Source organism: Mobula birostris, chromosome 26 (genome assembly GCF_030028105.1).
Source record: "Mobula birostris isolate sMobBir1 chromosome 26, sMobBir1.hap1, whole genome shotgun sequence".
Lineage (NCBI taxonomy): Eukaryota > Metazoa > Chordata > Chondrichthyes > Myliobatiformes > Myliobatidae > Mobula > Mobula birostris.
Genome location: NC_092395.1, coordinates 32880107 through 32900113, shown reverse-complemented (window position 1 = coordinate 32900113; position 20007 = coordinate 32880107). Strand labels below are relative to the sequence as shown.

Genomic DNA, 20007 nt, shown 5'->3' with positions numbered 1-20007 from the left:
TGTGAAACGAAGAAATGATGCTGATGTGGAGAATTCATGCATTAAAAAATCCTACTTATGGAGAAGCTTCATCAAGTTTCAATTGAAGAGAAACATGCGATTGAGTGAGGGAGAAGGACAATATTCTGAGTTCTTATTGGATGTTGGAGAAGACAAGACTGAGAAAAATGAAAATGATGAAATCAAATTACCTGAAGATATATTCTGCCAAGCAAAAACTATGGAAGAATGTATTGATTTCATCTACCCGACATTCGACAATCCTGCAAAACTGTTCTCGAGGAATTCTATCTTGGTTCCTCTCAATGAAATGATGCAAAAAATAAACTTCACATGCATTAGATGCTTCTCTGGAATCATGAAAGAATACTGTTCCTTCAATGCTGTAAGTGAAGGAGCTAACGCCACTCATTTTCCAACAGAATTCCTTGATTCGGTCGAACTCTCTGGATTGCCAGCACATAAACTGGAACTGAAGAGGGGATCTCCCATCATTTCAATGAGGAACTTGGATCCACCAAGGCTTTGCAATGGAATGTGAATGATGGTGGAAGAACTACAAGACAATCTCACTGTAGCAAAGATAAACATTGGTGAGTTCAAAAATGACATTGTCATGATCCAAAGAATTACTCTCTGTTATCAGAGGGGGAAGCTATCCCTTTTCAGTGGAGCCAGTCCCCGATACAGTCATGCTTTGCTATGACTATACACAAGGTACAAGGCCAAACCATGGAGAATGTGTTGATTTATCTGGAGAAACTGGAATTCCAGCATGGTCAGTTGTGTGTGGCTTTAAGCCAGGGAAAAAAAAATGAAAACGTTACAGTATTCTTGAAGGGTGGCAGATCAACCAGAAATGTTGTCATCAAAAGTGTCCTTTGTTAAACGAGGAGGAGCTATATATGTCTTGCTACGCGTCTTTCTTCTTTAATAAACTGAGTTTCTTCTTTAAATTCCAAAGCAAAGTGACAGCAACAGCATTCAGGGAAATTTAATGTTCATTCTGGTCACATCAGACTGCACTACCTTTCTCTCAAAGGGTGCCCCAACGGGTCACCCGATTGTCTAGTACATTATAGTAATGACTACATTTCAAAATTATTTTTTGGCCTAAAGAGGAGTCTACGGACAGGGATTATATAAAGAAAACCTCTTTACCTTTGAGCAAAATGCTCCAAATTATTTCAAAGAAATATCAGAGTCTCACTGAACTGTATTAGGTATATACCGTACGTCATCCAAACAAAATAGTTATAAAACACTGCTGTACAGAAAAAGGCCCTTTAGCCCATCTAGTGTGTGCCAAATGATTAACCTACCTATTCCCAATGACCTGCATCCAGACCAACAAACCCCTCCATACCCCTCCCATCCATGTACCTATCCAAATTTCTCTTAAATGTTGAAATCAAACCCGCAACTTGCACTGACAGCTCATTCCACATCATCACTACTCTGAGTGAAGCAGTTCCCTTTCATGTTCCCCTTATACATTTCACCTTCCACCATTAACCCATGACCTCCTGTTGTAGCCTCACCTCACCTCAGTGAAAAAAGCCTTTACCCTATCTATACCTTTCATTGATTAAATCAGTAAGTTTTTCAATTCCATAATCTTCAAGGGTGATAATTTGTTCTATTACTAATTCATCAGGACCTGCTGCCTTTCCATGGAGTTGAAAAACTTACTAATTTAATCAATGACATTTATGAGACTGGAATAATACCATAAAAGATGGAAAAAAATCAGTATCACTCTTCCTAAGAAACCTGGAGCAATAGAATGTGAATTACATAGGACCATAAGTTTAATGAGTCATATCACTAAGATACTTCTAAGAATTTTGATGACAAGAGCTAAAAGTAAGATACAAGCTCAAATAGGTAAAGAACAATGTGAACACGAGGAAATCTGCAGATGCTGGAATTTCAAGCAACACACATAAAAATTGCTGGTGAACGCAGCAGGCCAGGCAGCATCTATGGGAAGACGTACAGTCGACGTTTCGGGCCAAGACCCTGTAGGAAGGGTCTCGGCCCAAAACGTCGACTGTACCTCTTCCCATAGATGCTGCCTGGCCTGCTGTGTACAAGAACAATGTGGTTTTGTGAAAGACAAAGGTACAAGAAACGCAATATTGATGTTAAGGATACTATCAGAATGAACTATTCAGGTGCAAAAAGATTTGTTTGTTTGTTTTATCGACTACACAAAAGCATTTGATAAAGTGAAGCACAATAAGTTATTTGAAATATTACAGGAAACTCGAGATCTAGATTCGAAAGACCTCTGCCTAATCAGAAATCTGTACTGGGAACAAACTGCCGCCGTAAGAATAAATGGAGAAGTGAGTCAGTTTACCAAAATCAAGAGAGGCATTAGACAAGGGTGTGTTTTCTCCCCTGATTTGTTTAATGTATACAGTAAAGCAATATTATAAAAAATAAGAGACATCTTGGGAATCAAAGTTGGCGGTGAACACACCAATAATTTCAGATATGTTGATGACACTGTGTTAATTGTAAGTACGGAAGAAGAACTACAAAACTTAATTGATATAATTGTTGAAGGAAGTGCAAAAATGGGTCTATCTATCAATCGCAAAAAGATAGAATGTATGGTGATATCCAAAAAGAAGGAGAATCTTATCTGCAGGCTGAGAATAAACAGGGAAGACATAAAACAAGTAAGTACAGAACTTTTGCTACTTAGGAAGCTGGGTGACATCAAATGGCAGGTGCTACATGGACATCAAAAGAAGAATAGGGATGGCAAAAGACACCTTTACGAGAATGAAGAGTATACTGACCAATACTAAACTAGGCATGACAACCCGCCTCAGAGTACTGAAATGTTACTTTTATCCAGTTATATTATATGGCTCAGAATGTTGGACAATACCTAGTAACATGAGGAAATGAATTGAAGCAGCAGAGATGTGGTTTTTGAGGAGGATGCAAAGAATATGAACAAAACAAATATCTAACAAGGATGTCATGAACAGAGCAAACACAAAAAGAGAAATAATGTACGAGATCATGAAAAGGCAACGTAATTTCATTGGACATGTGATTAGGAAAGAGGAGTTAGAATGCACAGTAATTATGGGGAAGATTGAAGGGAAGAAGGCAAGAGGAAGACAAAGACAAATGTTGATGGAGACAGCAGCCAGAGAACTGGAAATGAATACCAATGAATTGATCCACTTGACCCGAAACAAGAGTCTGTGGGCCATGGCAGTCAAAGCTCAAACTGGGCATGGCACCTGATGATGATGATGATGATGATACCTTTCATAATTTTGTATCCCTCTATCACATCTCCCCTCAATGTTCTATGTTCTAGGGAATAAAGTCCTAACCTACAGAACCTTCCCTGTACCTCAGGTCCGAAAGTCCTGGCAACAACCTTATAGATAAGATTGAAAGATAAGAGAAAATTTACATCTTTCCTGCAGGTAGATGAGCAAAACTGCAAACAAATACTCCAAATTAAGTTTCACCTATGTCTTATTACAATTTAAACATCACATCCCAATTCCCTAACTCAATACATTGATTTATGAAGACCAAAGTGCCAAAAGCTTTACTTCCAACCCTATTACCTATGACGCCACTTTCAAGAAATTATGGATCTGTACTCCCACATTTCTCTGTTCTACCGCACTTCTCAGTGCCCTACCGTTCACCATGTAATACCTATCCTGGTTGGTCCTCCCAAAGTGCAACATCTCACACTTGGTTACATTAAATTCCATCTACCATTTTTCAGCCCATTTTTCCAGCAGGTCCAGATCCACTGCAAGCCTTGATAGTCTTCCTTGCTGTCCACTACACCCACAATCTTGGTGTCATCCACAGAAGATGCAGACCTGCTGAGGTTTCTCTGCTGGCTTGATGATGACCTCAGCCAATGGTGACTTTAGACTTTAGAATGGTAGTACATCTCTTTGGAGCAATTTCATCTCCAAGCTGTGCTAACTTTGTCCTTAGGAAAAGCACATAGGGCAATGAAGAACAGCTGCAAGACAGTAGATAAGGTTTTGCATTGCTTCTATATGACGACTGCCTTGTGTCAGTGTCCTCTGAGGAAGAAGTAATGTCTCTTTAACACAACCCTGTATCCATTTGTGTGTAAGGCAGCTTTTGGCTCTCAAAGTGGATAAGCAAGAGAGATTGTGTGATAGCTGTGATAGCTGTGATAGCAGAAGAGCAAAGAGCTAAAGACATGAAGAAGGATTTAGATAATGATATACCTTTGGTGGAGAGAGTATTGGGTGTGCAATAGTGTATTCAATCTGATACTTTCAAGTTTAAGATTATGGTTCAAGATAAACCACTCACCAGAAGGAGGATCCTTTCCACAGTTAGTTCCATCTGTGATCCTTTAGGAATCTCCAACTTCTAAACTGAAATATATCAAGAATAAAACTCCCGGGTTCTGAACCTTCATTGTAAACAGAGAGTTTCAGAAATTTGCAAGTCTCACAGGCATCTCAATGGAAGTAAGTAAACACTTCAAGCGACTCAGCAGATGTGGCCTCTACAGGGTTGAAGGTGAAAGCATTCCTGAAGAATGAGATATGGGTGTCAGAGCTCAGTATCTTCTTCAGCCTGAAAGGGAATGGCCTATGAATCCCTATTGTTCTGGAGAAATCCTGCTAGATGATCCGGAAGGCAAGAGGAGTGTTACAATGATTTAGATAATGATACCTACAGACTGAAGAGGAGGTGGATGCTGTAACACATATAATCCATCACTTCTCATCGTGAACCCATCTGAGGAAGACAATGGCCTGGATCCTTAGATTTAAAAACCTGCTCTTGTTTATTAGTCAGAAGAAAAAGCAATTAAGCAGCACTCTTGCTCAGTCTAACTTGGATGAAAAAGAAAGGCATTCTTTGAAGAGAGAGATTGAAAAGGTCAAAGGTCACTTTGACTGACATTGTCTCTCAGTGGAGGAGCTCAGAAAGGCTGAATTGGAGACAATTGGGCTTTGCCGAAGAACAGATTACCAGATGAATTTTCAAGTTTGCAAAGGAGAGAAAGGGTGAAAAGGAACAGTCATATTTTCAAGCTCAATACAGTACTTGAAGATGCTGCCTTGAGAGTTGAAGGACGGTTTAGTAAGGCAGTCATGCGTAAGAAGTCTAAACATCCTGTTAAACTGGCAAAGGATCTTCATATCTCAGGCATCATTCTGAGGCATGTACATCAAGACATAGGACGTGGTGGCCATAACCACGTTGTTCAGGTTGCACCAAAAACACTGGATTCCCAGTGATAGTACATCTATAAGAATCATATCTAAGTATGTTGTTTGTCGAGATTGCACACAGCTTCAGGGTGCCAGCACATGGCAGATCTATTTCTGGACGGGGTCTCTCTAAATGAACCTCTGTTTACACGAGTAGGAGTGGACTACTTTGGACCTTTTGAGGTGAAGAGCAGGAGGAGTACAATGAAGAGGTATGGGGTCATATTTACCTGTCTAGCTATATGACCTGTCACATTTAAGTGTTGTTCTTCTTCAGAAAGAAATTAAGTGGATTTCAGAATCAGAATCAGGCTTATTATTACCAGCATCTGTCGTATAATTTGTTAACTTAGCAGCAGCAGTTCAATGCAAAAAAAAATAAACCAATTACAGTATACATATAATGAATAGATTAAAAATCATGCAAAAACAGAAATAATATATATTAAAAAAGTGAGGTAGTGTTCACAGGTTCAATGTCCATTTAGGAATCGAACAGCAGAGGGGAAGAAGCTGTTCCTGAATCGTTGAATGTGTGCCTTCAGGCTTCTGTACTTCCTACCTGACAATGAGAAAAAGGCATGCTCTGGGTGCTAGGGATCCTTAATAATGGATGCTGCCTTTCTGAGACACTGCTACTTGAAGACGTCCTGGTAACTTTATAGGCTAGTACCCAAGATGGAGCTGACTAAATTTACTACCTTCAGCAGCTTCTTTCGGTCCTGTGCAGTAGCCCCCACCCCCCATACCAGACAGTGATGCAGCTGTCAGAATCCTCTCCAAGGTACATTTATAGAAGTTGTTGAACATTTCTGTTGACATACCAAATCTCTTCAAACTCGTAATGAAGCATAGTCACTGTCTTGCCTTCTTTATAGCTGCATTGATATGTTGGGACCAGGTTAGATCCTCAGAGATCTTGACACCCAGGAACTTGAAAGTGCTCACTCTCTCCACTTCTGATCCCTCTATAAGGATTGGTATGTGCTCCTTCATCTTACCCCTCCTTTAACCCTGTTGGTTCTCATCATGAAGTCACACAGGAGAGATTGACCAGGTTTGTGGAAAAGGTCCTCAATTCCACCATGAAGGGACAGAACCTTAACGAAGACAGTTTCCACACAGTTCTTTGTGAAGTAGAGTCTATTATCAATGGTCGACCAATTACTAATGCATCCTCCAATCCCAATGATTTGGAAGCACTAACATCCAAGCATCTTTTGCTTCTGGAGACCACACCATCCTTACCACCAGGAGAGTTCCAAAAGGAAGGCAACAATGCTCATTGTAGATGGAAGAAGGTCCAATAAATGTCAAACTTGTTTGGAAACAGTGGGACAAGCAGTATTTACCACAGTTACAGGAATGCCAGGAAATATTGTGCTTATAGTTGACAAAACAGTGCCTCGGAACTCGTAGATCATGAAAGAATCATTCAAGTCTTTCCAGACAGACGAGCATTTATGCAGCAGCTGCTCATCAACACCAAGACCAGCTGTCTGCACAGGCCTATAACCAAGACCTGCCTTCTGCAGAAGGCAGAGTTTTGAGGAGCTACAGTTCCAGAACCTTCATGATTTTGGCTTGACTTATTGAATTGACAGCGTGTGGTGGTAAAGATTATTCTGTACTGGGCTAAATGCTGGTAATCTCTGGCCTAAATGACTGTTACATGACTTGAAGAATGAATAAAGGACATTTGCATAAATGTTAAGATGCTTATCCTTGAGGATTTCATGTCTCCTATTTTAGTAGTATGTAACTGTAATTATTATGGTGTAATAATTAGGGGCTGGGATGTAGGAGCCAAGTATCTATTTTCTATCTGTCTGTATTGTATTTTGTGTTGCGCATTTATTATGGGTTATGGTAATTAGTTACGTGGGTTAGGGCGTGGTAAAAGCAAATGAGTACAGTCACGTATTCATTCTTTGTGCTAGTTAATCAATTTAGTTGAGAGGGAGTGAGCTGGAGATGATTTTTTTTGTTGACCACTAATTACTCTTGTTCCGCTTACTTCGATATTTTCTAATTTTGGTTATGTTAATTTGTAATATCGCTATAACATCATTTATCTTTGCTAGCTTCGTAATAAAGGATCAAACATACTTGTTTTGACTTGGAACTCAGTTATTTGGAAGTGCGTCACACAGCATTGAGTCCCTCGCTCAGTCCCCCAGCAGTTTTGGTTTGTTTTCAAGTAACTGCTACAATGCCCTCTGTCCACTATCGTCATTCTTTGTGGAATTCATCTGCCACCAAGCAAAAATGCGAAATGACCCAAGTTTTATGCTCTCAACTTCCAGTAACACTTCAATTAAAGAGAGGTCTCCAGCAAAAGCATGGAAAACCAAATCTCCTATCACAGTCAGCAAAACCCAAATAGAAAACTCTCACCATGAACACTGTTAGACAATGCCCTGTCAATAAGAAACTTCATCCCTTCAGGAAATGCACAGGGTTCTGAGAAGAAACGTTTGTAGACCAGAGATACTTTCTAAAAGAGCACTCAAGATGTTTACAGCAAAAGACTGTAAATCTATCACAGACTGCACCAAGTGCAACAGTGACAGACACATATCAGCACTTTATTCAGGACCAGCACCTTCGGCTACTAATTGTACGAGCACATCCACAGCAAAGCATGACAGGATCGCAGCTGAGCATCCATCAAAAGTAGCACTTTTGTCATTCACAGAGATATGCTGGAAAGGCTCCCACGGCAAATCCCACTCTAAAAACGTCTAATCAACATCTACCCAAAAGGACATCCTGAGCAAAAAGTAAAGGCATATGTATATTAGATGATCAGAGTAATGTCTTTGGCAAAATCAACATTCTTTGACATATTCTGTATTCAAAGTTCTGGTTCCCTATACACTATGAAGACATGTTCTGGCACATCAGAAGTTGACGGAAGAGCCAATAATTTGTCATGGAGTTAAAAGGAGGATAAGTCTGCTTACCAGGCCTCATTGAGTGCAACCGTATTCCCAACAGCAGGGATGACATCCCAACTCCTGAAGCTGCACGTGATCATTCACATCTTAAGACCATAGCTGACAAGATTTCCCTACTTGACTCTTCCGCTGAGATTTTCCTGTTGCTTGGCAGAGATACCATCCATGCCCATAATGTACATGAACAGCATAATAGTCAACGAATGAACCTGGTTTGGGTCATAGTGGGTGGTCTACCTCGATGGTGCTCATCAGCCCACTGTCAGCACATTTAAGATTAAGGTCCCGGAGAACAGGCGCCCAAGTCACTTCTGACCCTGTGAGAGTAGAATCTATATGAAAAAGAAGATTGTAGGTAAGTGACCAAGTGTCCTGACACACTTACCCCTGATCAATCAGATTTAAGCAAGCTAGTTTTCTGTTGCTGAGCAGATTATAAGCTGGCACTTTCCATCAAAGACTTCCTTCAAATCGTGAACAAAGAATTTAGCAAAGGCAAGACAACAGGGTTGCTCCCCTTCCTTTTTGCTCACCATGATAACTCCTACTAAACAACAGAGAGCAGGCCTCAAGTCAACTCACGTCCCTCAGTTGCACATTGAGAAGGAAAACAGAAATAAAAGATCATTATGTGGAGTTCATGGAGAGACTCTTCAGGAACAATCATGCTGAGCTAACTCCTCCACCAGATCCCAACAAAGCAGACAGACTCTTGCTCAACTTTGGTGTTTACCATCCCCAGAAACCTGCATAAATTTGAACTGTCTTTGATTCAAGTGTGCAGTTCAAAGGCATATCATCGAACAATGGACTCTAGTGGGGTCCAGACCTCAATAACAGTTTGCTTGAAGTCCTCGTGTGCCGAAGCAACAGAATGCATCGCAGTGATGGCAGACAATGAACAAATATTCCAGTTTCCGAGAGAGAGAGAGAGGATTATCAAGCCTACCTCAGATTGTTGGAGTTTCATAACCACCAACTGGACAATGAGATTCTGGAGTACCACACAAGGGTTTGTGTATTTGGTTAGTTGCCCTTCATCAGTTGTGCCAATCTTTGGCCTTAAGCAAACAGCTATCGATACAGAGAAGGAATTTGGGACTGAAGCATGCAGGTAAATAGAAAGACATTTCTATGTGGATGATAGTCTTAATTCATTCTCTAATGCAGTAGAAGCAGTCAGCATGCTGAAAGCAATGCAAGATATGTTGGCACAGTCTAATTTTAGACTACATAAGATCACATCCAACAGCACTGAGGTCATGCAATATTTCCCATCTGAAGATCTGGCTAGAGGTCTACAGAATCTTGATCTTCATTGTATGCAGCGCAGTCTGGGTATTGGACAGAACCTCATTACTGACACCCTTACTTTTCAGGTCACTGTTACTGAAAGACCCTTTACACGTCATGGCATACTATCAATTATCAATAGCCTATTTGACCCCGTTGGATTTGCTGCTCCAGGGACACCTCATGTTAAGAGAGGTGACCCCAGATACATGTGGATGTGAGGTCCCACTCCCAAAAGATAAGTATGACCAGTGGCAGCAGTGGTGTTCTTCCCTTCAGGATCTTAAAGGCTTGAAAATTCCATGAACCTACACAACAATTCCACCATCTACAACACAAAAGAAAGAGGTCTGCGATGAAGATCCTCTCTGATGCATCAACTGAAGTTAATGCATATCTGAAGGTCACAGACAATGCTGGATATGGTGAAATTGGATTTATCCCCGGCAAAGCAAAGCTCGCTCCCAAACCAGATTTCATCATACCAAGGCTTGAACTCAATACTGCTTTTCTAGCAGTTAAGATGGCAGAGATGATAACCAAAGAACTCAACACAGAACTGGATGATAATCAAGTTCTTTTACAGAGAACACGGTTGTGCTTGTTTATATATTTAATGAAAAAGGGAGATTCTATGTTTTGTACACAAGTTGTATATTTAGTACTTTAGTAATATTTGAGAAATATTGTAAATATATTGTTTGATTAAGCATTCCTTGTCTAAGTAATTCATTAAGATTTATACGTAATAGTACCGGAATGGCATACGTCATCTTACTAGCACATCAAATGTGCGTGAATGGCTTAAAGTAAAAAACTAAGTTAGACTCGCATTCCTGGCTCCCTTGTTTCTCTTTCAATTAGTTTTTGATACAATTATGATTTTTTGTTACAAGGAAGCTTTAAACCAGGGGTGGCCAACCTTTTACAATCCATGCGTCAATTTTTTCACACACGAGTTCAGATGTGATTTTTTCACACACAAGTTCTATATTAACATATTTTTACAAGAATTGAATGGGGGGGACAAGAGTTGTATGGCACATCTGAACTCGTGACTGAAAAAATTGACGCATGGAATGTAAAAGTTTAGCCACCCCTGCAAACAAACCAGAGACGACTACCTATCTGTTGAAGCCCAGTGAGATGTTAAGAGCTTTTTTCAAAAAAAAACACGCGAGGCTTTCAAGTTTTAAAAAAAGCACTGTGAGAAATGATCAAGGAAAAAAAGCAGCGCAACACATGCTTCTTCGGGAAGGGATAGACATGGTAGAGTTTAAAAAAAGGCAAAAAAGACTGACAAATATATGGGGTCATAAACTATGAGTACTTGGTGATAATAATAAGTTTTTTTAAAAAGTAGAAAAAATAAAATAGAGACGTGTTCGATTGCACAAAAGATAACTAGCTGCTATATATGGAGCAGTATTTTGAAGCAAATGAAAAAGTCCATGAAAAGTGAGTGCCACTTTTGCTGAGTGCATTGGGTTTTAAGCCATCCAGTTTGTTTAGAAATTTAACTGCTCCAACCTAACCAGCTAAAGTGAGCCTTGCTGATATTGTGAAAGTAATGAAGAAACACTTCAAACCAAGGCATTGTTGATTGTAGAACACTTTAGGTTTCATAAGCGGAATCTAAAGGAAGATTTATATTTCTACGTGTGTGGCTATATTAAAGAGATTGTTTGAGCATTGTCAGTTCAGTGATGGGCTTAATGGTGCACTGAGAAATTGCTTAGTTGTGAAATCTTACAAGAAAGCATTAAAAAGTGGCTCCTAACTTAAGGACAACTCACATTTAAAAAACAGACGAAATCAATGTATCTATGGAAACAGTAGACAGGCGCAATTGAGCTGCAGTCAGGAATGAAAGTGAACATAAACAAAATTGCAACATCTAAGCAGAAACAGGCCTAGCTGAACAAATTATGTTCCTCTTGTGGCAGGGGCTCTCACGTATCAGACCCATACAGAATTACTGGTGAAACCTGCAGAAAATGCAAAGTAGGACAAATACAAAGAGCATGTCAAGCAGACAAAAATAAATGGACTGCACAGGAAAGAGGAAAGATTAAAAAGTCAAGCTGTATTTTCAAAAAAAAAGCACTAATCTGCATGCTGTTGATGAAAAATCTGATAACGATGAGAGTGATACAGGACTGGATAGCCTTGATAGTTACAAAGTGAAAACTAACAACAGATAAGCAAATTGGCTTACACCAGAAGTGAACAGCAATTTAATTTGAAAATGTGACACCCAAGTTTTTCAAAGCCCATTCAGTTCTGTATACTATCAGTGATAGAGTAGACAGTGAACAACATCGTATGGAGGGTAAAGGAATTCTTCCCAAGGTTGACGGGAGCCCATGGGTAACACCAGTGGTTGCAGTACTCAAGAAGAATGGGTCTGTCAGGATCCGTGGTGATTTTAAGGTCACCATCAACCCAATACAAAAAATAGACTAATACTCTCTGCCCAAGATGGAAGATACCTTTGCAAACCTTTGTGGAGGGAAAGTGGACTTAGCCAACGTCTACCTACAGATAGAGATGGAAGAAGAGGCCAAAGTGTTTCTCACCATAAAGACTCACAAAAGGCTTCATGACTATAATAGGTTTATTTGGAGCAGGATCTGCACCTGACCTCTGGCACAAAGCCATGGACTAGATGCTGCAAGAGTTCCAGGCACTCAGTGTTACCTGGATGACATCATTGTTACCTCAGAGCATTATGCAAATAGTGTGAATTCTTTAAACTTACTGTGGTCACACCATCAACACGGAATGATTACTCAAGTGTACTGAGAAACTTAAAGCAGTGCTGGATGCCCCAAGACCAAAGGATGTGTCACAGTTGCAGTCCTTTTTATAATTTGTCAATTATTGTAACAGGTTCCTGCCAAACCTGGCTACTGCGCTCCACCCCTTGAACTCACTACTACAGATCGGGAAGAAATTGCAATGGACAAAGCAGTGCGAGGTGGCTTTAACAAAGGTAAAGGAAATAGTGATGCCAGACACTGTACTCACACACTATGATCCACATCGTCCAGTGAAACGCCTGTTACAACTTGCCTTATGGTATAGGTGTAGTTATGTCACATGTTACGAGTGATGGAAGTAAACACCCCATAGACTTTGCATCATATTCCCTTACTGCTGCAGAGAAAATTTTTGGACAGATGGAGAGATCTTAGTCTGGCTCAGGGCATAAAACATTTCAACCAGTACTTGTATGGGAGAGAATTTACCCTCGTTACTGATCGTTAATCACTTGCGTCCATTTTCAATCAGAAGAAGGGTGTTCCACTAACAGCACAAATGCAGTGATGGGCTCGGTTTCTTGGAGGACAAAATTATATGATCAACTTCAAGAGGTCGACTAATCATGGAAGGGTTGATGGTTTGTCCTGTTTACCCTTGGAAATGGAAATACTGAAAAATTTACAAAAGGGGACATTCCTCTTTTTCATTTCAATTGTTTGCATGATTTTTTTTCTTCTTGCGCATCGAGTGTAGGTCTTTTCTTTAGGTCTACATGGCAACTCAAAATGGATGACGTATGCAACAGAAATCCCAGTTCCCCAATTTTATTTTTTTTTAGACCAGCGTCAGGATGAACTTGCCCTTTAAGGAGGTTATGTGAGGATTGAGAGCTGTTGTACCATCCAAGCTGAGAGCAAAGTGTTGGAGGAGCTACATGCTGGTCATCTAAGCATGGACAAAATGAAAGCATTGGCTCAAAGTTTTGTCTGGTAGCCCGGAACAGGTTAGCACATCGAGCAGCTTGCTATGCACTGTTCTGGATGCCAAGTGCAGCACCTCTTGTGAATGGCCTGCACTGCTCAGGCAGAGGATTCATGTAGATTTTACCAGACATTTAATGGGCACAAATTTCTTGGTTGCAATGGATGCAGCTACAAAATAGCTAGAAGCGTTCCCAATAGCCTCCACTACACCCTCCACACTACTGATGTGTTGTGAAGCCTCTTCCCAAAGACTGATATTCCAGAACACTAGGTCAGTGACAATGGACCAGTTTGTTGTGGAACAGTTTCAATCATTCCTGAAAATGAATGGAATAAGACATATTACATCTGCACTATACACCCAGCTACAAATGGCTAGACAGAAAGGTTTGTCTAGAGTCTAAAGAACATACTGTGAGCAATGTCAGCAGAACACACTGACACTGAATCAGAAGCTCAACAATTTCCTCCTTGCATATCACAATGCAACACTCTCCATAACCAACAAGTCAGCGGCTATGCAGTTCCTGGAATGTCCCTTGCATTCAGACCTGGATCTCCTCAAACCCAATCTCCAAAGCAGTATGCAGAACAAACAGCTGAGACAAATTGAAGGCTCCCCAAACAAGGAGATTCAATGTTTCACTCCTGTTCTGGCAGCTCTGGCAAAGGACTACAGAGTTGATCAAAAGTGGATACTCAGAAAGATTAAGGACAAAAATGAACCTTTCTCCTGCACACTGGAAATTATGTCTGTTATCATCTGAAGATGACACATTGATCAGTTTAAGAGAGCAGTGTCAATTGTTTCAGCAGATGGCGAGAGCTGTCAGAACCACTTCCTGCAGTCCCAGAGTCAACTCCTACAACCACTACAGAGGCAGGCCCGGAAACTGAGAAGTCTCACCTGCCAAGCACAGTGATCCTCCTTGTCAAGAAAGACGTTATCCCACAGGAGTAAGAAAGCCTTCACAACAATTAAGTCTTTAGGCCTGAATGATTCAATTTAAAATTTACTATGCTGCGGATGTCTGTATACAGTAGCTGTATTATATAGCACATGTTATACATACAGTATATGTATACAAGCTGAGATACATTTTCTAATGAGCTGGAATTTGTAGCTAAGCAGGGAAGAATGTTGTATATTTAATATTTGAGTAATATTGTAAATATACTGTTTGTTTGAGCATTCTTTATTTAAATAATGCATTGCAATTTATATATAATAGTGCATAAATGGCATACATCATCACACTATCACGTCATATGCACCACATCCCTCACTTAAAATAAAAAAAAGTTACTCACATTCCTGGCTCCCATATTCTTCTTTTAATTGGTTTTTTATGTTTTGAAGTTACAAAACTTTAGGGGATCAACTCAAAAGAGCCAATGAAACTATGTTCCTGCTGATCTTAACTTAGCTGATAATGTACAAGAGGGCTTCAAGCTGATCAGCTCACCTCCTTGCCATGGTTAACTGGCCCAACATTTCTTGCTGCTCCTTAAGAGGAACAAAGTCTGCGGGAAACTTTCTACTTAGCTGACCCTGAGGCAGATGTAGAAATACCATCCTCAAGTATCAACCAACATCACTCACTGATCACCGCTCCGACTTGGCAGTGCATATTTTTCAAGCTGAAAGTCACTTACCAGAGCAATTGCCCAGCTCTCACATGTTACTCATTCCTTTACAGGGGTAGCCAAACACAGCCTTTGCAACGGTTGGCACATTTATATGCAACCTTTCAGTGCAGAGAAACTGAATTGGGCAAAGGATAGAATCCTTCGTGCTGTTCAAAGACAGGGCTATGCAGAGGAAGTGCAGTGTATCACAAAGCAGGAATCGCTCCCAAAACAAATGCACTACAGAAAATTGGGAAGGTAAGTTTTACTTGCTACATAATTACTCCAATACCTGGACAAATTCCACACAATCACAAGATTATCTTTCCCTCCCGAGATGAAGTGGCTGCTATCATCGGTGAAGCGAATGCATGTCAGCTCCTGATAATGCCTGGACAGTGTGAGGAGAAGATTTCCAGTAGATACCTTGGAGGAGAAACAAAACAGGAATATATCAGCTTTTAAACCAGCTAGTTTAGTTTCAAGAGGTACTTAAAACAATTCAGAATTTATTGTGGATGCAAGATGGCTGCCTCCTGAGCTCCAGGCACAATTCCATTATACAACTATACAAATCTGAGCTACATTATTTACCTTTCCAAACAATTTAAAAATATATACCTGGATTATTGGTTCATTTATTATTTCTACGCTGTTCCAATGATTCGGCTATAATCAATTTCACTTTATCATGCATGCATTGATGCCTTTCCAACAGCTAATTACCACTCCACCAGCCTATTTTCAGAGTAAAGTGATGGAAAGGGTCACTGACAGTACCATCAAATGGCACTTATTCATCAAAAAGTCATCAATCACCAACAACCTTCACCATCTGGGACATGCTCTCTTCTCCCTACTACAATCAGAGAGGCAGTAAATGAGCTTAAAAACCCACATTCATGAACAGTTCTCTGTCATCAAATTTCTGAACAGTCCATGACAACCATTATGTACTTCTGTGATTCATGGTCATTTTATATATTTGCACGGTAGTGTTGCCACAAAACACCAAATTTCATGTTAAAAGTCAATTATCATCAATCGGATTCTGAAGCTGCTCACAAATGCCCATTTTAGACAATGATGAAGAAACAGTGATACTTTTCCCCCATGTCAGGTTAGTGTGTGGTTTTGGAGGGCAACATGCAGGTTGGCTTTGTTCCTTAGTCTCTATAATGCAAATCTCTAATCAGCCAATCACTGGCAGCAACTCAGTGCAAAAAAGCATACAGACATGGTTAAGAGGCTCAGTTGTTGTTCAGTCCAAACATCAGAATAGGGAAGAAATATGACCCAAATGACTTTGACCCGAGATCGGGTCACCTGAATACCTCAGAAACTGCTGATCTCCTGGGACTTATACACACCACAACAGTCTTGAGTTTACAGAGAATGGTGCAAAGACAAAACCATCCAGTAAGCTGCAGTTCTATGGGCAAAACTACCTTGTTAATGAAAGGCATCAAAAGAGAATGGCCAAACTGATCCAAACTGATAGGAAGGCAATAGTAACTCAAATAACCACACGTTACAACAGTGGTGTGCAGAGGAGCGTCACTGAACATACCACATATTGAATCTGGAAGTGGATGGGCTACAGCAGCAGAAGATCACATCAGGTCCCGCCCCTGTATCTAATAACGTGACCAGAGTGCAGATATAAGCAGCATGAGCTCTTCAGTGGTCATGTCAGAATCACTTAGGAGGGAACAAGTAATAATACAGAAATGTGGCTGAATATAAGTTCTTTTTTCTTTTCCATTGTCATTCAACCTAATGAGATTCAATTTTATACTGAAAATTCATGGCCAGTTGAAAGAAAATGAAAGACGAAAATAGAAGTGGCAATCGGCAATCCAGTAGTTCTCAATAACAAAAAAAAATCAAGAGAATACTTGGAAATAAAAAGTCAAATCTTGTGAGGGGCAGTAGGGTAAAAATACTTCAGTGAAAAATGTAAGCTTTGAGGCAAGAGAAAGTACTAATCATTATCATTTTGTTCACTGAGGTAGGATGAAGCCTGAATTCCAATGAAGATGGATCAGAGTAAAAGGAAAAAAACAGTTAATATATTCAATTAAAAGACAGGCACCATCATAAGAAAGTGAAGAGAATGGATTGAGACACCAATTGACATTTAATAGTTATTGAAGCTTGGTCCTTGCTATCTGAAAGGGACAAAATCAAATTATTATTAAAACAAAATGTGAAAAAGGATGATATTGTTACTAACGATAAGGCCAATGCTGAAACAGAGTTGCTGTCATTAGACGGAGGTACCAGAACTCTAAGCAATACTGCCGACAGCACAGAATTCGCATAGCATCAGAAATCGCCGTTTAATGAACACTGAATTTCATATATGAAAAATCTGCAGTGGGGAAAGGCACTGCAGAAAAGAAATGTTGGTAATAGTGTGACAAAAACAAGGTGAAAAATCATGAAAGAAAATAAAATTCAGTCTTTATGTTTTTCTGACAATTCTAACAGCATCCAAGATGCCTCATCTATGAAGTTTCATATTTCACAATTATAAAACAGTAACTGCAAGACAATATTAAATCCTAAAGGGGATTTGAAATTGCAACAAGATTCTTCTGACTTTGAAAGTGCAGTGACTGCCACAATGTGGTTACTTTGAAGAACTTCAAGCTACCGAGCTTGATATTTTATTCAATCACTGAACTTACTAATTATACATTTAGTTTTATTCTAACAGTGAATATTGCAATCATTCTCTGAAGAGCAAAATAGTTAAGGTTTCACGTTAAAGAGCCTTCATAAGAATTTTCTGAAATTTCTGCAGCAAAACTTCCAACTTTAACAAAAAACCAAATGGAAAGATCAGAAGTGTTTTCATGATGACATGTTTCTATCTCAATACAAGATGTATCATCTAAATTTATAAGGTTAACTTTCCCTAGGAAAGCCTATTAAGGTGAGGTCTCAAAAATTTTTTTCAAATCTTAAATCCAACAAAACATATAAACCAACAGGTTTATCTTATTTTTCCAAACCTTAATTCTATACAAACATTATGCAGTCAGTAATTATAAATTGAACACTCAGTTTATAGCACACAACAATGAACAGGAATTTTAATGTTTACCTCCCACAAGTAGATACTCTCTTCAATTCCAGCCGTCACATAAAGTCCATTGGGTGACACAGCAAGGCAGGTAACAATCCCAGGACAGACTATCTTCTGCTGCAATTGATCCTGAAATAAATTGAAAGTGTTTATCAAATAAAATTCTACAACCACACTGACTACTCCACCCACTGTTTATCAATTGTATCATTTTTCACTTATTGGCGATCTGCATCACCATATATGAACAATTTCATATGATGGTTTCTTGGCGACATAGAACGTTATTCCTTATAGAAGTATGGATTATCATTAAGTGCTCATCAGTTCACATTAACCATAAGTAACTTGCCTTGCAAATATATATTAAACAATGCTACATACTCTGATGCAGGTCACTAATAAAAATTCAAGGTAATCAAGCCAGTCAATATGATTCTGTGTAAGTGAAATCAAATCTAATCATTATATTGGAGTACATGAAGTAATATAAACACAAGAGATTCTGCAGATATCGGAAATCCAGAGCAACACACATAAAATTCTGGAGGAACTCATCAGATCAGGCAGTATTTATGGATAGGAGTAACATGCCAGCATTTTGGGGCAAGGCACTTCATTAGTACTGAAGTAATATGCTGCAAATAAAAGCGAGACTTTAGATGTACAATATTTAGATTTCCATAAGTTACGCTAAGTGATGCAAAAATCAAAGCTCACATTGTGGGAGTGTATACCTTGGGTGTAGATAAAAGATTGGTTTGCAAACAGTTAACATAATTGGCAAAATGTAATTAGTGTTGTGACACAGGAATCAGTGTTGGGAACTCAACAATTCACAAATTATATAAATGACTTGCATGAAGGTTCTGAAAATTTGGATAACATTTACTGATGATACAAAAACAGGTGATAGAGCAAGCTATGAAGGACCTAAGAGACATAGGCAATAGACATAGATAAGCCGAATGAATGCACAGAGATCCTGCAAATGGAGCATAATGTCAAAATATCTATTTTGCAAAAAAAATAAAAGAGTGGCATACTCTAAATGATAAAATATTACTGAGAGGCAAAGTGATCAGAGTGTCTTTGTGTATGATTCACAGGTTAATATGAAATAATATAATTAGTAAAATTAACCAAATGTTATTTATTGTGAAGGAGATTCAATACCAAACAGAGATCAATACTTCAGTTATATAGCACAATATGAGAATATGATAGATAGTCACTTTCTAGGGCCCGAGAGGTTTACTGTTAACCTCAGCCTTCTAGCAAAGTAACATGACCTTTCCAAAGGGTCAGAATTGTTTGTGACAATAGTTAAAACTTCTAACCAATATTCCTACCTCATCTTTTTGTTGTAAACAAGAGCTAGTCTTCAGTTCTAAATGCAAATTTCAAGCAATAATTAGTCTGAAGTTAAAAGGACAGCATAGCAAACAAACAGCACTGTCTACACAGCATAGTCTGCTGGCCCAGAGCAGGGGACTGGCTGATAAGAGACATGGTTTATAAAGTGAAATGACCATAAGTTGTTCTGGTCTGCATCAGCTAAACGTAGGAGGCTATGTTAATTTGCCTACATCAAACCAGGTAACTACAGCCAAGTTATTTGCATCATTGTGAGACTTATTTTGTCACTTAGCACATTAAGCATGGGCACCAATCAATAGTTGGATTATTTGTGTATTCAGAGTTAGCCCTCTCAGCATTAAATTTGGACTTCCAGGATCTCTGTCCCCAGAACCTTTTAGACCATCTGTGTGAACAATTTTGTCCCAGCAAATGTATCTGGAAAACATCAATGTTAGAAAGCACTGAGAATTGTTAGGAATGACAAGGAAAATGACAGAAAGACAGGGTGACAGAAAGAATTAGCATTCATTCCTCAACCTTGGGTTTCTGAGTCATAGATTCATTTATCTGCAAATCGTGACAGGTTCTTTTATTTCGGCGTTTGGAAATCCTTTGTAGTTTATAAATATTTTGAAATTCGGAAATATTTTATAAATTAG

At 39.2% G+C, this 20007-nt stretch overlaps 1 protein-coding gene across 2 annotated transcripts in view; it reads right to left on the bottom strand.

The window, feature by feature from the left end:
• wdr18 (WD repeat domain 18) overlaps positions 1-20007 on the bottom strand; it is a 190118-nt gene that overhangs the window by 167345 nt on the left and 2766 nt on the right. For both annotated transcript variants that reach the window (XM_072244516.1, XM_072244518.1), the window contains exons 2-3: positions 18005-18115; positions 15185-15318 (exon numbers count right to left, since the gene is read on the bottom strand). In XM_072244516.1, coding sequence (XP_072100617.1) covers positions 15185-15318; positions 18005-18115 — 245 coding nt within the window. The remainder of the gene's footprint in view (positions 1-15184; positions 15319-18004; positions 18116-20007) is intronic.